The sequence below is a fragment of the Dermacentor andersoni genome, chromosome 4 (genome assembly GCF_023375885.2).
Source record: "Dermacentor andersoni chromosome 4, qqDerAnde1_hic_scaffold, whole genome shotgun sequence".
Lineage (NCBI taxonomy): Eukaryota > Metazoa > Arthropoda > Arachnida > Ixodida > Ixodidae > Dermacentor > Dermacentor andersoni.
The window spans coordinates 146043205-146064590 of NC_092817.1; the positions used below are offsets into that span (position 1 = coordinate 146043205).

At 45.4% G+C, this 21386-nt stretch overlaps 1 protein-coding gene across 2 annotated transcripts in view; it reads right to left on the reverse strand.

Moving 5' to 3' along the window:
• Positions 1-21386, reverse strand: part of LOC126537871 (MAM and LDL-receptor class A domain-containing protein 1-like) — a 242010-nt gene that overhangs the window by 54662 nt on the left and 165962 nt on the right. For both annotated transcript variants that reach the window (XM_055074502.2, XM_050184968.3), the window contains exons 43-46: positions 13146-13242; positions 7862-8011; positions 4164-4337; positions 2509-2607 (exon numbers count right to left, since the gene is read on the reverse strand). In XM_055074502.2, the coding sequence (XP_054930477.2) occupies positions 2509-2607; positions 4164-4337; positions 7862-8011; positions 13146-13242 (520 nt within the window). The remainder of the gene's footprint in view (positions 1-2508; positions 2608-4163; positions 4338-7861; positions 8012-13145; positions 13243-21386) is intronic.

Here is a 21386-nt window from a genome sequence, read left to right on the forward strand (position 1 = left end):
TAAGAAGAAACCGAAGTCAACACGGGAACACGGGTCTTCTATGCTCGACAACAGTATTGTTGAAAAAATATTTAAAAATCTAACAACCAAAAATTGAATAAGAAAAATGTTCATAAATTTACGTGGGTTAGAATAAATAACCCCACGGCTTCCCGAAGGAATTTCTCTACTGCAACTACTACTCAAGAACCGCATTTCATGCAATAAGAAGAAAACTTGGGTTATGGGCCTACTTTCCGAATTCAGAAAATTTCCTTATTCACGAGTGATAACATCCTACAAATATAAAATTACTTCTTTCCTGCTTGAAGTTATGCCTTAAACATTACACCAACCGAGCCTGACACAGTCCTCGTCGTTGTCTTCAGCCATTGCACAATGGAAATAAATACTTTTTATTCCTACAGGCCTCTGTGAATTCAGTTAGTAGGAACCGTAAAGGTAGCGCAATATTTTCAAATTTCGTTTTTTTTTTTTTTGCTAATTAATAATACACATTGAAGTACACGAGGGCCGATTAAACAATGAGTATCTTGCCTCGACTTCTCTAACCCAATCCTCCCCTTTGAGGTAGAATAAGGAAGGCGCAGCACATATGAAATCACATTCTTCTCGAAATTGGTCATTGCATTCAGACTCATGCTGCACATCTAAATTTACCCAAGTATTGCTCAAGAATATTAATCGTTTCTAAAATTAGTTTGGTTTCAGGCAGTCCATTGACATTGCTTTAGTACTCCCTATCCACAATGCATTGCCTGTAAAACATGGTTGCGTTTGTATTTTACTTTCCTAGATCACAAAGTGGTCCCAGCAGCTAGAACCTAAGGTAACAATAAAATTTATGAAATTGACTTTGTGAATGAAATAAAACTGTAAATGTAATTCGAATGCAAATATGATGCACCATCAAGTAAGGAGTGCAGAAAACAATATGCCAACTTGACGGCTTCAAGATGTACACCGCATACTGCGATAAATTGTACCACGTGCCCCCCTCACCTTATGCCTCTTCGTAGGCCTGTGAAGTCTTTCTAAATAAATAAATAAATAAATAAGTAAATCAATAAATAAATAAATAAATAAATAAATAAATAAATAAATAAATATTGGTTCTCTCAATGGTCACCTTCGAGCTGCCGCGCGCCTGACGCCTATACAAACATTCATTCCGAGGCTGTCACGACGCGACTATTACAAAAAGGTGGGGGCATCTCATGGCGTCATATAACGCCCCGATTTTTGTGCGTTCTTGTCTAGTCACGTTGTTGCAGCCATGAACCTATACCAACTCGCCCGATTCTCCGCCCTGCTGAACATACCTTGTGCCTCTGTTCAAGCCAAAGTAGTCAGGCAAAACTTCGCAGCCATCACAATCACCCCTATATATATGTTGGATTGTTAAGGTACAGATCTTTGTAAGAGATGCTCCTTACTAGTTACAAGATCACCTGACCGAACGGAGAACTTCCAATTTCAACGCGTCACCGATAACACGAAACCCTATGTACAGACAGCGGCATTCAAATGAAAAGCTAATGTTGTCCATTACTTATGCAAAGCGTTCGTGCGACCTTATCACGGCAATTGTTAAGACACGTGAAGGGGCACGTTGCAGTAGAAATGTTTCTGGGTTGCTGAGTTTGTGCCTGTGTCGTGGCTAAGAAAAGCTACCTGTTCATTGTTGCTTTTCTTGCAAGCAATGTTCGCCGCTTCAGGTAATGCATTCAACACGCTGAAGTTCACTATGCGCTTTATGCAGTTTTTCATTAAATATGTTCCACCTAAGAGAAGCGCTCCGCATAATGGACGGTGGTGTACTTCAAACAAGTAGAAACAGTCCTTCGCTGCAGAAACACTGTGGTTGTTGTAGGTCAACACAATATTTAGTCGCTTGCCACTACACCTGGGTTATTAATATAGCCCGTAGGGCTGAATACACATTCCTCTATGTCGATGCATTAAGGTCAAACAGTGAAGCGCAGTACTAGGAGCTTCGTTATAGCATGTAAGCAACTAATGCAGTCAAACTTTCGCTGGCGAGCTTCATTAGAGCGCAGCTTCGAAAGAGAACATTACTCTGGAACTACCGTGAAAGGCTTAAGTTTCGAAGATATTCCGCCCGTCAGTTTGGAAGGTTGACTAGCTGTCAAGTCATAGGCAGGGAACGTTTGCTCATATCAGCAACTGTTTACTCATACGTGAGCGCTGCATTATAAGGTTCCCCTGTAAGACATATTTATATTGTGCACGAAAATTGGGCGTTAACGGCATAGTAACATACAAACAATGATATCAAAGCTTTTGTACTAAGACATGACTTTCTGAAACGCGCAAGAAGGCAAACTATGCATACTGCAGGTAGAACTTAAGGCTTGTTTTACCTGTTTGGTTTACTTGCTTAAAGCCCAGGGGTCAAGATGCTTGAGAAATTCCGCTAGGTAAACCTCATGTACAGCTTCACTTCAAACGTATGCATGCGAAAATCTGAGCGTGACACATACTTACGTCTATTTGGAAGGTAAGCATAGAATGTAACCATGCAGGAGTGGGCGATTTGTCCCAGCTTAGGCGTAGCCAAACCCTTCATTTGTGCTTGTGGAACTTCTGCGATAAAAAAAAATACATAGTTTTAAAACTAAGCATTTGCGCTAGTTTCGTTCATTCAAATACTGCATAAAAACAAAATCGCAATAGAACCTATATGCGATTTGCAAATTTTTTGCTAACAGACTTTATTCCTGGTTCAGGACTTGCGCGCTGGCTTCGGGAAGCTACTGCGCTTTGATGGCACTCGCCACCTGTTTGTCCGGTTCGACACACTCAGTGTGTCCAGCGCATCAGCGTGCAGTGTGACAGCACTGCCCGAACGCGAGCTCGTGCTTTCGCTTCACGGCTTCAAGAAAACAGAAAACAACAATATGTTTGTTTATAATTATGAAAACATATTACTGACGCCACTCCGCCTTCGTGTTCTTAACACAAAAATGTATTAGTCGAAGAATCTATGTCGAATATTTGGGTAGAAAAATTTCATCACGCCTCAGTTCGCGCTCAATGTGCACCCTGAGGCAAGTTCCTTCCGATTAAGTACGTCTTACTCTGGGCATTAATTTTTTCACCCTTTTCAAAGCCAGCTACGACGAATGCAGCCGATGTTAATAGCCTACCACAGCATTAGATTCGTACGTAGTCACTTGAACCAGCTTAAGCACGGCCAAAAACTTGTCTGCTTCGCGCTCTCAACTAACATCTCAAGTAATGTCTTCCGTGCGAAGAAGAGTTAAAGAACAGCACGGTTGCTTGCAAGTAAGCGCGCACGTCAAAATAGAGCACGAAATAAAGAAGCTGAAATTATTCCTATTCTAAGACACTCCGATAGGAATTGTAAGAATACCGCTATTGCAGTGTAAATGAAAATTAGAGTCGCCGAGGACAGCTAAGGAAAATGCATTGTATGGTGGCAGTTCTACAGGGACAAGGACCGAAGGAAGTATAAACAGGATATGCGATCTCAACAGCGCAGCCGCCAGATTATGAAGGTTCATCAATCGCCCACTTTTCTATTCTGAAGCTAAGGAACACATTAAAAAGGAAATATTTCTGACAACATCAAGGGTAGTAGCTTTTCTTATTTTTAGGTTAGACTTAGGTGCTTGAGAGACTAATGACTACAGTCTACGATTGGCACCGTAGACGATATTTGCCGCCGCCATATACAAGCGAAGTAAAGAGTAAAATACATTTTAAACTGTATAATTATCTTGAAACCAAAGCAGACGCGGCTGGAACACACACTGGTCCTATGAGCGCAGGAATTCACGTGCCTCCATGGAGAGATCACCATGTTGCAGCTACAGGTGATCAAAAGCAAGTTTGAGGATTGGTGTTAGAGCGTATTAGAATTTATCTGTGTAGGCGCGTATGGAATCACGTACGTTTCCGTATATGACAATGTGATGATGTCTTTCACTACCTCGATATAAAGGTGTAATCCGTGATAATCTATCCTAATGATCTATTTACAACTGGTGCACACTGTAGGAATTAATTGTAAACGGTATGAGCGAAACGCCGCATTGTTCCAAACGAAGTATTGTCTAGTGGCCGTTAGAGTCCAAGCAAAGGCTGGAATCGAGAGATACGCGCAAAATGTACCTTACCTGGGTTAAGCAGCGAATACGCTGCATAGGCTCCTTGCACATTTGATCGACTGTCTGTGGACGGGAAGCCTTGTTTCTTCTTGCCATCTTCCGCTTTGGTCCAGTTCCAACCGAAGCGCGCGCCCGAGTCCTCATTCTCCAGGCCGCACAAGTCCGTTGTAAACGAGCAAGACCCTGGACATTATGGACATATAGCTCACGGAATTAATGAAATAAATCACCATGAGTGGATAATATGCAGTAGAGATGTGAATTGGCATAATACATTGCTGCATTTGATTTGGTGCTTGGTGCGCAAGAATATACTATAAAATTAAAAGACATGGTAATGCGTGCCAGTATTCCAGACCCTCTTCTTATCAACATTTATAGTGCGTGAGATCGTAGCTAATGATTGGTCACTGATATATATATATATATATATATATATATATATATATATATATATATATATATATATATATATATATATGCCCTCATATTTTTGTTTCATATGTGAAAACTTCAGTTCCTAAAGGAATATTGACATACCGGTCTGCTTTGCTTCTTACCGTGAACAAGAAGCTTTCATTTATTTGTCTCTATTAGAAAGCAGATAGAAGATATTAAGCAAATTTCGCCTAAATATATGACATGAAGCCCTCTAATTATGTTTAATTCATAAAGACGTTTGCGCCCTATTTGGGGGTGAAGGGATCAATGAGATCATCTTTCATCTGAACCCGCCAAATATTTTGAAGAAATGGGGCAGAGCGGCCGGTGTTAAGTCTTGTCGGAGTGTCATCCGCAAAATGCGCTTGGTTGACTCCGCCTACTCAAAACCTCTCACCTTCCAGCCCTCTTGTCGTACTTCTTTCGCTTCGCTATATGATGGTGGAATGTCCTGCGATGGAATGCAGCCCAGGGAACTTTGAGTGTGATGTCCTGCTGTACAGGGTCAATGACGGCGTAAAAACGCAATTTGACCTGCAGGCCACCAGCGTTAAACAGCACTTCCTTCACCTCTGGCGTTCGTAGCTTGATAACCTACACTGCGTCTTTTGGAAGGGCCCTCCACCGGCCACGTCTTCCAAACCACCGAGCTCTGTCAACGGGACACGGAAATCTTCTAGGCGGTGTGGCCCTCCGGCAACGTCACAGTGTAAAAAATTGAAGAGCCATTCCATTCTGTCAAGGTTGATGAGCAGCGAAACTAGCATATAACTCAGGGTTGGACAAGGGGGCAGTTGTTAATTTTCATCCTTCGATAATGGTACTGACGATTGCTTTATGATTACCGCGATATACACTGATTGGTTCGGTTACAATGTTAAATTCTTGGCCAGAATTGAATCTATACACGAACGCTGTTGAGTAGTTGAGTGGCTTGCATTGTTGTGGCACTTCAAACCAAACTCTTATAACTCAAACTGAATCAACCATTTCTTGTCTGGTTTTGAAGCGCCGATATTGAAGTCTCCAAAAATGCTCACAGGTATAGTGTCATCATGGCTAACCAATGAAAATTGCGTGGACATGAACTTCTCGTTACCATACTTCTACGTGCCCGGAGCTATACACACAGTGGACACCGCAATTCGGTCGCTCGTTTGTACGGCACAGACATCCCCACAGTATATGACATTGTCTTCTTGCGAGTCCAGGGTATATGGTTGCACATACGTTTAGTCCTTTGCGTATATGGCAATGCCTCCTTCTCGTCAATTCATGTGCTCGCCACAAACGATTACAGTGCACCCATCGGCTTTAAACAATGCATCTTTATTTATTTATTTCATTTTTACTATATTTATTTTATTATTAGAGGCAGAGGGCTTGAAGCCTGCTTTACAACTGTTGCGAGTCGGCTTGCTATTCTACTATCTCGGGGATCGGGCCACGCTCAACTGTTTTTGTTGTTGACGCACAAACACGAAAAATATATGGAACAGCTTCGCTGTGCATACATACATGTATATATGTATGTATAGATACAGACAGCTTCTCTGTAAAACAACCACTCCTTCATAGTTTTCATTCATTCATTCAACCACGGCCAGATGCGGCCACTGAAACTGCCCTTGCAGAGCTCGACACCTTGCGTCCGAATGCGCCCGTGCACACAGGCACACTTAGTAGACAACCGCACTTGCAGAAGGTGAATATAACTGAACCACATGAATAGGCTGTATCGGCGACGCAACGGAGATGTCAAAGAACATTTTCCGTGAAGGCTCTGCTCAAAAATTTGGAAGTGGTGTAATTAAAGACATCTATAGGACCACATGTAGAGCAGGCTTAGAGCTTTGTAGACATCAGGAAAATGCTGCATTTGCCAAAATTTTCAGCCCCGATGCGTCTCTGTGATTGCGGGATGTGCCTTCCGTTGGGGCGTTCCTTGAGCGACCGACATGCCACCAACATCTGATGGCTTACGTGCTTCCCGTCGCGCAACACGCACAGGTAAGCAGCCAATGAGGTGATAAGGTTGATAAGGTGTGATAAGGGGCTCTATGGGTCTTACACAGTTGATCATGGTTCGATGGGGATGGATAAGGTGCCAAAATGAGTTAAGGACTTATAATGGTCCAATTCTGATACGGTTCTGATAAGGTTGACAAGGACCGATAAGTACGATAAAGGTTGGATCAAGTCCAATAAGGTTGATAAGGACAGATCAAGGCTAAAAAATGGGATCGATTGCGATAATTTGGTACCGACCAATAAGGGTTGAATAGCCTCGGATCAAGTATGATAATGTTGTTAACAACCTACAAAGGTTGATAAAGGTCGGATCTGGTCAGATAAGGTTAATAAACACTCAGAAGGGTTGATAAGCGTTTATACTGGTCGGGTCAAATATCATGACATGGATAATAACACCGGGCAGTGTGGAGATGAGCTAGTGGCACAATACGCATACTTAGGCAACACCCAGATGAGTATATGTGTGAATTTTTGTCTGTCCTTGCTGTAGAATGCTCGTCTATATCGCCCTAACGATGAATCAACCTTTGGTGTGTGTCAGTGCTATGCCTGTGTCTGTCATCCTCGAGACTTCCACTGTATGCGCTTTTCTAAATGTCTTAAACTATCACCTATGACTGTGAAAAATAAAACTTGATCTCTCTCTCTCTCTCTTTCTCTCTCTCTTTCTCTCTCTCTCTCTCTCTCTCTCTCTATATATATATATATATATATATATATATATATATATATGGATGAGAAGAAGAAAAGAAAAGGGGGTCTCGATTTTTAATACTGATAGCATAAGACAACAAACAACGCCACCAAGGATATGGCGTAGGGCAACAGCAAATGACTGTTGGCTTCTTACAACACGACAACATATATTATGAATTTTAATTAAGCTCGTGACCAGCCCATCAAGTAAAACATCGAAGGAGTTTGAATAGAGATATCTGTGACAGGCTTTTTTTTAAATACAAGAACAGGTGGTAAATTATTAACTGCTTAAGTAGAAAGTAGAATAAATAATTAGAGTGATATGATTGATAACGGCCACTAAGAAATTACATATCGCATATATGTAAGTCATATATAACAGTGAATCCTCAAACATTCAATACAAGCATATTTCACGGAATGATTTTACATTTTTGCAGTGCGCTGACATAGGCTCAATGCTTTTCATGCAACCTCCAAACTCAGTATTGAGCAGTGCTTATGAACAGAGCTTACAGTAAATTTTCACTCACCGCATCGAGATTCGTCGGCTCCGTTGGAACAGTCCTCCTTGAAATCGCACACTTTCGACTTTGCAATGCATTCTTTGATACCGGTGCATTGGAATTCCTTTTCACCGCATGTAAATGGTGGCGTTGTTGGTACAGGGGTCGCTGGTAAACCTGTTACAATCCGGCGGAACATTTTGAAAGAAACGATATAGTAGTGCAAACACTGCCTCTACTTTTACAGCAGCTGTCGAACTATGTGTATCTGCGTATGCACAGCACAACTGGCGGTATATGTGACTGAAGAAGTGAATAAAAAGGAAGCAGGCCCGCTGGCTAGATTGATGACGACGCTAACCAGCTTATTTTGCCGCCCCTAAAAAGTAGAGCTTCCAATCTATTTTCACGCCAATTGTAAGGCTTTTGGCTCACTCGAAGTTATGGACATACTAACGGTTGCGAATATGCTTTATCCTACACAATTCTTAAGACCTAAACAATGACACATTTATGGTGATTGTTTATATGGTAGTGCATGTTGAAGGGCCTTGTTAAGAGCAGCATTACAGATCAAATCCAGATTTCGGGATTCTGTTGCGTCGAGTTGGTGATTTCTCGAGGAATATCTGTATGCACAAATAACAGCGCTTCAAGACGGGGACTCAAGGTAGGCATCACATGGACACTGCGCTTAAATTCGCTTTCACATTACCCGCCTAAATGTTGATTGCGTCAGCATCCCCTCTCTTAAGCTGTCCAATGGATGGATGTATGCAAAACTTTAATGAAGGTCCTGAGGTACGCGACTCAGCGCGCTGCGGGCCGCTCCCACGTTGGGACAGTCAGGCCTTGCCCGACCGCCGCATCGTGGGCCCTCTGGACAGCCCATAGTTGCGCCCCGGCATCGGGGCTCTTGATAGCGGAGAGCCACTTGTCCTCATTGATTTGTTCTGTGCCTCGTAACGAGGGGCAGCGCCAGAGCATATGGTCTAGGCTAGCGATGTCATTGCAGTGCCTGCAAGAATCCGTGGCATAGGTGTCGGGATAAAGCTTGTGGAATAAAGCTGGGCTGGGATACGAGTCTGTTTGCAATAATCTGAGGGTCAATGCCTGCGCTCTATTTAACTTCTTGTGTGGAAGGGGAAAGTCTCTCCTGCCGAGATAAAAGTGCTGCGCAATTTCATTGTATGTGGTCGGTTGATCTCTGTTCTCCACCACTGCGGGTCGGCGTTGGAGTTCTCCATGGTCGCGGAAAGCGAGACCTCGCGCCTTGGAGTGGGCCAGCTCGTTGAGGTTTGTGGGGCCTCCCATGATGGATCCCATGTGAGCGGGGAACCACGTGAGAGTGTGGGTAGCGAAAGAAAGAAATCAATTTTCTTGAAACTGCATTGCAAGAATAATGCGCTGGTCGTGAGGTCTTTTTTCTTCTTATCTTTTTGACAAGGTATGTTTTCTTTTCATGGTCTTGTTGGTACTGCTCGAGTGATCTGTATAAAAGGCTAAGCAAGATAATAAACACGCAGTTGTTGGCGCAGTGTGTGTGTTTGGTTCCTCCCTTGTGTCCCGTCTTTAAGGGCTGTTCTTTCTGTGATAACGAACCAGCTTGCCCGTCAGTCAATCCTTGCATTGTGTATCGAGGTCTCGCTACCCAGTCGCTCTCAGAATTTTTAATATCTCTTGTGTCAAGCTTTGTACAGTAAGCGGCATTACTATATTGCAAAGCTTGTTCATATTCAAATCCTTTAAAAGGAGCTGCCATTATGTTTTCAACTAACAATTTTTTCCGCTCATCGAAGGTCCTAGACTTATAAACCCGAGAAAAAATAATCGCACAACTCAGAGCCCCATAAAAAAGTAATAAACTAGCTTTCTGAAGTAAGTTTTGGTTTCGCTTGCCAGGAACATGTTATGTCGTGAGGTCATGACACAGTATTCGGTCACGAGGGAGCAGGACAATGCAACGTTTTCATCTCACTCCGGCTCGCTTGGTCGCCCTTCACGCTGTTACTTGTTGTGAGAGCAAATGGTGCACCCAAGGAGACAAACAAGCGCGCCGGGAGCAGTGGGAAGACGTTGCAATATCACGCTTCCCCCCCTCCCCCCCCACCTACTGTGTTGTGAGGTCACGATTCTCCTGGGAAATGAAACGGTAAGCGAACGTAGAAAAGCCACCATATTGAACTATTAACGGCACTTTCAACCTTCTAACTACTTTTCCAGGGTGTAGAGGTCCAATACCTTCAAATAAGAAAAACACGATGTTGTCTGCAATGATGTCAGAAAAAAAAGATCAATGTCCCTTTAACATTTTCATATTTAGAATAAAATCCATCCTTTCTGAAAGTTGAAATCAACGCCAGTCATCTCTATCTTACTTCAATGTCACCAGGTATTCCTTCACAACTGATGCTCGTTTATTTCTCTATTATGTATATTCTGGGAGGGTTTTACATAGACTGGTCAGATACACAAGTACAATATAGAAAACAATATCAAATAGGAAGATTTCAAATGTAAGCAATGTACAAGAACGTGAATTTTTGAATCAGGAGCAGTTAATGACGAGGTGGAAGCGGAACACAGTAAGTACAGGAAAATTCGAAGAATAAAAGTACGGAGTCACATGTCTGAGTACGTATCAATGGGTGCCAGCAATACTAGGAAAATATATGGGAACAAAATTGAGACATATTAGACAGTATTTGTCACAGGAACATAATGCTATCAATACAGACAAACACTGAAATTTCTAGATGCTATGACAACCGCTCCAGATATCAAACTTTCGCTCCCTCCTCTTGAAATTAGAAAACGATCGTGGGATTCTAGAGAATAACTTTGAGTAATTTGAGGTATGCCGATACAATAGTCCTAAAGATTATCTTAAACGTGAATTAGATGGGGCCAATCCCCGTTATCCTTCTGGGTGATTTCATCAGATGGGCACTAAGGCCTTTTATCTTTCTACTAAAGAATAGATATCAGAATAGTAGGCCCACAAGGAAAAATGATCTATAAGAAATCGGACACGCAATCATTCTGAATAAATGATTTCTATACATATATACCTTCGCCTACAATTATAACATGAATAACGCTGTTGAGCATTTGTAATTTACAGGTGGAACAAAATATCATGTTCTACGATCGTTTAGCAATTAATGCAGGGCAGTAGAATTGTTATTTCATTTGGAAAAATGCCGAATTCTTGACGCAAGCAAACATTCGTGCACAGCGTGATAATTGGCTATGAAGGCTGCCTTTCTACCCCTGCTCCTTTTATATGACGAGCTATGTGCAAAGTAAAACACCTGCGCAAGGGCCACGTGGTCGGGCAATGAAGCCCGTTGCACTTGATTTCACGAATGGAATCATGTGCGCGTCGATGTCAGATGGAGTGAAAAGAGGTTTGCTCCATATGCAGCGTCCATATGTCTTTATCTGCCTGCAGAGCCACGACGGCGTGCAGAGTACCCGAATACAATCTAAACAAAAACGCTCTTGCGTAATTGTATTGCATCCTTTTGAAGGCTTTCTAAGCAAGCATTTTCGTCGTCGGTACTCGGTTCAAAATATTGAGTGAACCAAAAGTCCTATATCTCGCTTCACCTCTTATGTAACGCCTTTGAAGGGGCCCTTAAAGCTAAGTAAATGATGATGATGACGGATCTTATGGAAAACTATAGTTTTTAATGATTGTGAATTAAGCAGCCCAGCTTAGGCATTCATCGGGCCCGCGGAATCTGTTACCTCCTATTGAAAAGCTTCTCTCGCTCTCTTTGTTGGAGTGAAATGGAAATAGATCCCTTACAGTTGGTGTGTTAGCTGTATTTGGGCACAGAAGATTTTAATCCTTTGCCATCCATTGCACTCCTTGTCCATAAGAATTGTCGTTGGACAAATGACGCAATAGGCAAATCTTCACGAAGTGTTTCGAGCACTGTGTGCCATCGCACTTTGACATAAAGTGTTCGCTGATAAATACACAATGTGTTTCAAGTACTTGCTATTTTGTGTAAGTTGTTACGTCTGAAAACGACGAAGGACAGTCTTTGGGCGCTGGCCACGAAGCGCCCACTTCACCAGCGCCCGCCTAGATTACGAAGGAGACCGGTTCTTATACTATTCATAGGTCAACAAAGAAGCACCCTTCCAGTTGAGAGCAGCCACGTCATACTGCGGAAGCTGTAACGACAGTCAAGGTAAGGATTCTCAACTTCCACTAAGCTGAGCGTCATGGAGAGCCCGCTAATTGATGCAAAGGGCTGACGTCGACGACTTCCGTGGGAGCAGCATGGACCTTTGTTTCCCGATTGCCTCGCCATTGCATCGAAGGCGGGTTCCAAGGTGGGACATCAGAGGTGGAATCCAGCTAGGCGGTGCGACCATGAACATAGTGCTTTCAACTGTGCGACCACTCTGATCGGCTGAGACACAGTCATCGAATTTCCTCGTCTAGTCACCTAACAAAATATGAATGTTTTAAGCGAGGATCTCTTTGGTGCGACGTGTGTGCTTACATGCAGTGCATAGACATGTACTGTAATCAGACGTGTAATTTGCTCCGACATGGAGCGTGCTCTCGTATCAATTGAGCGTTTGAGTTGTAACTTCTGTATCTGTAAAATAAGCTCCCTTCCTGTTTCATTTTTCCTCCCGACGTCATCTCGTCACAATCAAGCAGCTTTTGCCAATAAATACGAACGACAGCGTATGTCCGCATAGCAACCTTATTGGGACACCCCAGTAAAACACAGGTCAGGTAGCATGTTTTAGGCGCTTAGGATGCGTATTCCAGTGATCCATAGTGTGGTGCCTGTATCGGAACCACGAAACACAGAACCGGATCACATCACTACAGAAAAAACAAAGCAACATAACCATACATATGAGCAACGCTAGTAAGAAAGGCTTCCACACAGGGATATAATGAATCCGATACCTTCACGTGAAGCACTCCTGAGGAAATCATCGTATCTCAACGAAGACAGGTACAGTCGATAGAAGACCAGACAGCGTGAGCGCGGTCCTTTCAAAACGTGCATGCATCTATAACTACTTTATGGCAAAGTGCGATGCCGCGCGAAGCACGTTGCATTGCGTATAATTTGTCCATTGAATGACGCCTAAATAGCAAGCTCTGCTTTCTTGCTTGCAATACTCTAGTTTTATTACAGTACAACTACTCCTCTTTGAGCACGTTAGCAATGTATGTTGCAATATCGCTTATTCACGCCGCACACATACTTTCTTCATGACAAACCTTTAGAACACACAGGTGTTAACGTTTCAGTTGGCATCAACTCACGTTTGAAGTACGTCTTGCAGCTCTCCCAAAAATGGACGTCGTCAATAGCGATGTAACCTTGCTTGTCACGTATCCTGTGTTCTCCTATGAACGCCACCTGTAAGAACAGTTGAAGACGGTAAACCTTAAAACATTCCGGTGATAACACGGTGTATGCAAAGCTCCGTTAGTAAAATAAAATGGCGCATTTGACCAAGAGCTCAAGCTCGCTGCGTAGCCTGTTAATATCCACAGCCATAAACAACAAACTGGTGAATTCGAAACCATCACTCGTCTTGTATTTTTATCGTTATTCTTGCGTGTTCATTTCGCACGCATATTTCAGAAAGCGCTTCAAATGATAAGTATTAAAGTCAGGTCACTATAACTGATGAGGCAAAACAGACAAATTTTGTCTGTTCACGACATCTACACTGTAAGTTCTCTTATTCTGCATGCGTTTACGAGTGCTTACTTAATACACTAATAATCTCCAGGCGCATACCAAGGACGGAGATAGCAGAAAGCTAATGCCTGTTCAGATATGAATGTGAAAACGTATTTGCCTATGAAGGTACACTTTGGTTTACTCTGGGGACCCACAAGTCATTTCATGAATTCACAGCGATAAATTTCGTTAAGGTGATTTTAAACAATGTACGCTTATTGCTAAAAGCTCTGGCATAGTTCCTACATGTACACACAAATAACCCAAATGAAGCGTTTGAGGTGTTCCGCTTGCGAAAAAACTTAGAACCTCTCCGGCTACTGTAACCACGAATATTATCCTCCTAGAATAACGTTCGGAATAATTTTGCTGTTGCGGGTCTCAACGTCAACCCCAATGCCTCACTGAAGTAAACGGTATAATGTCTCCTTTGCATAACCAATCAGCGCGTACTATAAAGCGATGTTCCCTGTAGGTGTAAAACAAGAGCTACGGCATAAATAGTGGCCTATTTGGTGGCTCATATCTGCGTATAAACACTCCAATAACACGTATTGCTTCCACGTACGCTAAAGAAATTTCGCCTAAAGAATTTGTCTTTTATTTGTAGATGTCAGATTTCACGTGTTCTTCATGTGCGTAATTTAATTGTGATAGCAATCACTTGGCCCCTCCAGGCGCATTCCTGCCATCAGCATCGCCGTCACATCATGTTACGTATAAAGTTCACGTATAATAACGTCGCGGCCGCGCGCTGTGTGCTGTGGGTGCGAGTCAAAGCGTGCGAGGGTGAGCCCAAAAGGATGGTGGCCTAATCCCGCGAGCGAAAGGGCGGAAGGCGACGAGGAAACAAGCCGTCTTCCGTCGCGCGCAAAGCAGCAGGGAGGTTCTTCTCCGGCGACGGCTGCGCGCATGCGACGCGGCTGAGCGTGGCTGCGAGGGCCCGACTAGAAAGCGATCTGCGATCGGTACAAAGTCAAGACACACCGAGGGCTGATGGCTTCGCGTGCTCTGTAGTCCCGCCGCTTAGTGCACATGGGAGCGATAGGGAGCGAGATGGACGATTCGGCGGCTGCGATTCAGTGCTCTTCCATACGCCAGCGTTTTGACAATGAACGTCCGCGGTTATCGAGTGAGGTGAGTTCATGTGTGCCTGTGCGTGAGTGACACCGTGCTTGTTAATGTAGTTAGTAAGCAAATGTGTACAAGTTTTAACGACCAATAGAAATAATACTTTTACTTCGTGCATATGTGTAATGAATTGCTATCACCTGCGATGCTTCGCGTCTCGCGCGGAAGTGCGTTATTTTTATATTGAAAGACAAAATATTGTAAACATTTGCATGTATTAACCCATATTAGATGGACGACTTGTGAAGCGCAAATCTATCAGGGTTGCTGCATGAAACCACACATACTTGGCCTATGCACATGAGGTTTGCTATCGACAAGAAGAGCAAGATTGTGCAGAAGGCGTTGACCAAACAGCACATTGCTTTATTTATAGTTTTGTTATGAGTCATTATTGAACTTCACCCTAACAAACATAGGCAATTTACTTTGATTATCTTGATGAAGAAAACATTGCATATAAATGCTTACGACAATGATCTGTATAATGACACGCATTGAGGGCCTGGCAGCGGGTATTACATGCGGACCAATCAACAACATGCGCGTTATGTTCCATAAAATGTGCAGACGAGGTACGTGAGTAATTTCTTCGTGACTGCTTTTACGACAGCAGCAGAGTGTTTAAAACAAGTCTAGGTAGTAATGATATACCTTAGAATATAAACACCAAAGGAAAGAACATATCAATAAAAAAAAGTCCCTTATTGGGTGACGAAGTCTGTAATTAAACAGTTTATAAGAAATACAAGAAATGAAAATTCAGCTTTGCTAACTGCGCGTGGTGAACATTTTCGGCTAATTTTGCCAATGAAAATAACCTTAAAAGACCTTCCACGTGGCTGATGCAATGAGTGAACTGGACATTTCTGCGTCACGGGTTGGAAAACACGGTCACTCATGCTGGAGAATCATTTTAACCACAATGTAACACTTTGAGAAGCATAATGCTATGATTCAGTTAACTATACCATATAGATCATGTCCATATGTAGTGAACGAAATTGACATAACACTCGAAGCTTTAATGCAAAGCAGTCTATGTGCTGTTCAGCTATTTTTTGCCTTTGTACCGATTTCCCAATAGCTTTTACTGCATCATAATAACAACTTGCATATTATTTTAGTTCCAGATACATGACCCCATTCCTGCTTCTCTGCTGCATGCACAGTGCTTTATGACGTGCTGCGCACAGGCAACTTCTACTTTTAATTTCGTTACCACTGCTGAGATACCGACAGGGCAGAGACGCCGTTGCTGTTTGAGAAGATGACACCCGTGATTACTCAAGCATGTGCTGGGAAAAGCGTCGATTTGTAGTACCATCAATTCATGTGGGTGAAATAATTCTAGTGACGAGCCGCTTGAAAAATGCACAGTCACTTTCTCAGCAACAACGTCATAGGATAAAGGCGATATTGGTTTAAACGTGGCATGTTTGAGAGCACTGCAGCCGTCTTACGCAAGATGGTAGCCATATGAGTCTTTACAGCGAAGCCGTATATGGCTATCTGATTCGTCTGTCCCTCCGTACATGTGTCGCGTGTACGCTGAAAGCTCCTCCAGTGCAACCCCATACACATGCGCGAAAAAAAAAAGAGAAAGAGAGGCGCGCGATTGGCTACGCCAGTAGTGACGTCATTGCTCTCCGTCACAGTCGAGAGCGTGCGCTGCAGTTTCCCTCCGGCTCCGAAATGGATAGGCCACGTGTCATACGTGCTACTGAGGTGCAGGCAGCGTTCGATCAGCAACGCCACAAGCAGAATGGGGAACGAGCTCGTCTCCGCCGTGCCGGCGCGGGGGCAACGGAGGATGCACATCGCGTCGCAGCGGGCTCCGCTATCCACCCTCAACCACCCGGCATCTTTCACCATCGGCACGAAATGGTACAACCATCGTCACTGGCAAGTCACCAGCTCTTACTTGACACCAATATTTCCGGGCTCGACTCTTTTCTTAGCCCGAGACGGCCGTTTGAAATCCCTAAGCCGCGGTCACCTCGTTAAGCCTAAACGCGTCACCGCGACAGCTGCACGGCGGACGCGGACGCCGCGTCGGCATCCGACGCACCCTGCAACGCGGCTCCCGGGTAGGGGCCCGAGCCGCGGAGATGGCCACCAGCAATTCCGACCCGGCAGGCCAACTGGACTGCATGGATGCAGACGACTTGGAGCCCGAGCGCGACATCGAGTTCTGCGCCTACCGCCCCGGCCGAAGCGGAGCAGCCGACATGCCCAATGATACACATCCTCAGCCACCCGTGCCTCACACTCCATGGTACCGGGTGGTCGACGCTCGCCGACGGAGGGTTGTCGCCGAGGAGTCCTTCAAGACTCCACCCGCCCCATTCGTCTCACGCGAACGTCGACACGGACACGGCTGGCCTCGACTGCCGCGCCTCCCCGCAGGGGACCACAAGGTGGTTCTTCGAATAAGAGGAGGTATATCACTACAACAAGAAGCGGTCTTACCGCTGCGAGACGCGATACAAACCGCACTCCGAGCCCCGCTGCCTCCGACGGCGCGCATACGAGTACGCAAGGAACAGAACATCGCACTGGTCAGCACCCCGGACCCTGACCTGGCGGAACAGCTTTGCCACATTCAGACGCTCCTGCTCGCAAACCAATCGTATCAAGTCTCTGCGTATGTGGCTTCCCCGGACAACTCCTGCAAGGGGATAATCACAGGCGCCCTACCTATACCTACCGAGGAAGCCCTCATGAACGATACGGTCACCTACCCCCATAATATCAACATAATCCAAGCCAGACCCTTCGGAACGAACGGAGCATGCCTCTACACCTTCGAGGGCAGGCGAGTTCCCAGCTATATGCACTTTCAAGGCGTAGAATTTCGATGCAGACCTTTCCGCCCAGTCACCCAAGTGTGCCATTGCTGCCTCCGAACCGGACATCGGCATGACATATGCCCATACCCACAAGAACGGCGGTGCGGGAACTGTGGCTTGCTTAACCCAGATGAACACCACGAAGGTTGCCTTCCACGCTGTCTTACTTGCGGATCCGATGACCATCCCACCATAATACCTCCCCATCCAGCGCCGCCCCATGCACCATTCCTCTCACAACAGACCTGTGCACAATATTTCCAAACTCCAGAACTCACACAAGGCCTCACGCAACTAGTTCTAAAATTTGTAAGCGACAGCATCGAGGCTGTCAAAACACAAATGGTCAAGGAACAAGAGCAGGCCCTACAGAGAGTGGAGACCGCGTTTAATCAACGCATCGACAAAATAGAATCTGCAATTAATCACCTGTTCGATTAGCATGCCCAATCATCACCCACCCGTAAGCATAAACAGCCCAAACCTGCCGCCGCCGCCCACTCCCCTCAGCCCACGGCGGAGGTGACCAGCCCGCAGTTGGGGGTTTCGACCCCCGTAGCGACTCAACATGGCCAACTCCAATAAGCGACAGAATTCGGGTAGAGTGGGCTTAACTCCTCCACCCGGAAACCAAACTTTATCTGACCTAATCATATGGCAATGGAATTGTAGAAGCCTCAAAAAGAAACTCGCCCAATTGGCCGCATACATTCAACTTTTTCCGAAGCCGCCAGATATACTGGCCCTGCAGGAAACACGGTCCGCGTCTCTATTCTTGCAGGGATATCACGTGGCATCCGTAACATCGCGTACCGCTATTCTTATTAATAAAACCCTCCCCTTCATAGACCGAACCCCTACCGGGGGTCCTTCAGAAGGAGGAACCGAGTACACCGCTCTCGAGATTATCCCGTCCAACCCCACACCGGGAAAAGGGCTGTTGGTTATAAACATATACAGTCCCCCTAAAGATAAGGGCACAAGGATACCGGAAATTTTTGCTCAAACACGCTATACACATCGAATCATAGTGGGCGACTTTAACGCCCGCCATACGGCATGGGGTTATATAAATAACACGCCGAAGGGTAACCTTATACATAACACTATGATGCACCACACACTTACTTTAATCACAGATCCCACTATACCAACGAGAGTGGGCACCAGTACGGCAAGAGACACCACGCCAGACCTCACGATGACAAGCCCACATGTGATAGTGAAAGCACACGAGGTCCTGCCGGACACATTAGGTAGCGATCACCACGTGATACAAACAATCCTAACGCAAAATTCCAAAATGTTTCGGCCCAAAATTCAGACCCTCGTTGACTGGGATAAACTCCGCTCGTACATCGCCGTGGAGGATACCACACCGCAGACCTTGGAGTCTTGGACTCAAAAGATACAACATGCCCTCGACAGAGCTGGAAGAAAGATTAAGAACACCAAGAACACCCCAAGTAGACCCCCACCTCCTCCATCTGTGGGAGGCTCGTCGAAGCCTCTCCAAACGATGGAAGCGCCAGAGATTAAACCGCAAACTTCGCCTTCGTATCGCCGCAGTCACGGAGGAGGCTGCACAACATGCCACCCAGATTGCTCGAACAAACTGGGCCAACTTTTGCGGCACACTGAAAGGAACGCTGGGCACAAAACGCACTTGGAACCTCCTGAGGGCTCTTCTCGATCCCACTTCCACCAAAACCGACGCGGACACTACTACTCAAAAGCTGATTTACTTAGAGGAGCAAAAGGGCACGGATATTATGGCACACATCAAAAATCTGTATATTCCACAGCCCATACCTACACATCCGAACGCAGCCCCTTTAACACCCCCTGATCCAGACGAAAACTTGGAGGCAGATGTCACACTGCCGGAGGTGAAACAGGCCCTTGGCTATATTACCAGGGACACTGCACCAGGGCCCGACCGGATAACGTACAAAGTCCTCCGAAATTTAGATGACATATCTTTGCAGGAGCTCACGGATCTCTTTAACGAACACTGGCGAAAGGGCACACTGCCTGGCGATTGGAAACATGCCCAGATTAATCTTATTCCGAAACAGAATAAATCCTTACTGCTTCAGAATTTACGACCTATCTCGCTCACGAGTTGTGTAGGCAAACTTTTTGAGCACGTGATTGTCCGGCGACTACAACCGCACTTAGAAGCTAAGCATTTCTTCCCCAACACTCAGTTTGGCTTCCGCCCCAACCTATCGGCGCAGGATGTCCTCTTGCATATTAAAGAGACATTATTAAATCCCAAACGACGGACAGCCCGCACCAGAGCCATCCTAGCATTAGACATACAAAAGGCCTTTCACAATGTAGGACACGACCATATCCTCAGGACCCTTGCCACCACAGGTTGCGGCCGTAGGATCTGGCATTATGTCAAAGCTTTGTTGGGAAATCGTACCGCTGAGATTAGATTAGGTCCACTCACATCGGCCGCCTTTGCCCCCCCCAAACAGGGGCACACCCCAGGGAGCAGTCCTATCACCACTATTATTTAACGTAGTCATGGCCCCACTCGCCAGAGAGCTCGCAGGTATCGCTAAATTGCACCACGCTTTCTATGCTGATGATATGACTCTATGGGTGTCACAAGGCTCTATTGGGGAGGCCCAAGATGTCCTACAAACAGCTATCAACGTTATCGAACGGCATGTTCGCATAATGGGGCTCTTCTGCTCGCCAGAAAAGTCTGAATTGCTCACTATTAAACCCCACAAAGGCGACCCAGGCATACACCTGTTCATACACGGTCAACAAGTGCCTAAGGTACATAGAATCAGGATCCTTGGTCTGCACATACAATCTAACCTAGATGTGGGTTTTACACTGAACCTCCTCGATAAACAAGTAAAACAAATCTCAGGACTGGTTCACCGGATTGCGTCACGCAATCATGGCCTGTCTGAAAAGGACACCATGCAAATGATTGAAGCTTTAGTGGTCAGTCGCCTTGCCTACCACCTCCCGTATCACCACCTCACTCAAAAACAAATTGATCAGGCTAATCGTCTAATCAGGCGGGCGGTTAAGACCGCACTGAGGCTGCCGATGCGCGCTAGCACTACCCGCCTCCTACAGACTGGTCTCTATAATACCGTCCAGGAAATCATAGAGGCACAGAGGAGTAATCAGCTTCTACGCCTCACCCGAACACCCACTGGGCGAAACCTACTCCGAACTCTGGGATGTGAGCCAAGCGGCACGATCCCGATGGAAGAGCCGTGGTTCCCCATTCCTGCAAGACTCGCAGCTAACATGCAACTCAAACCGTTGCCACGAAACATGAATTCGCACCGCTATTCGGGTCGACGTAAGGTGCGGGCTGATTACTACACCCGACGTTACCAAGATCGCGAAGACGTCCTTTATGTCGACGCCGCGGTCGGTCCGCTCAAAGGAACGGTCACGGCCGCTGCCATGACGGAGGACGGACGCATTAACATCTCTGCCTCGATTAAAACAGCGCGCACCAATGTGGCTGAGGGGGTCGCATTAGCCCTAGCAGTGGCGCATGCGGCTGCGGATTCTACCATTACAGAAATCTGCACCAATTCCCAAAGTACATACCGTTACTTCCTTCAAGGCGTAGCACCTAAGATGGTCACACACATTTTGCAAAACATTCCTTCGCTTCCTCACCAGGTGACTATCACGTGGGTACCTGGGCATGAGTGTGTCCCCGGGAACGAGCGCGTTAATGCGCATGTCCGAGGTCTTTCCCTCCGGACCCTGGACGACCACTCACCCAACCCCATGGAAAAGCCAGGAGAGGGGATCTGTACCTACCACCAGATTACC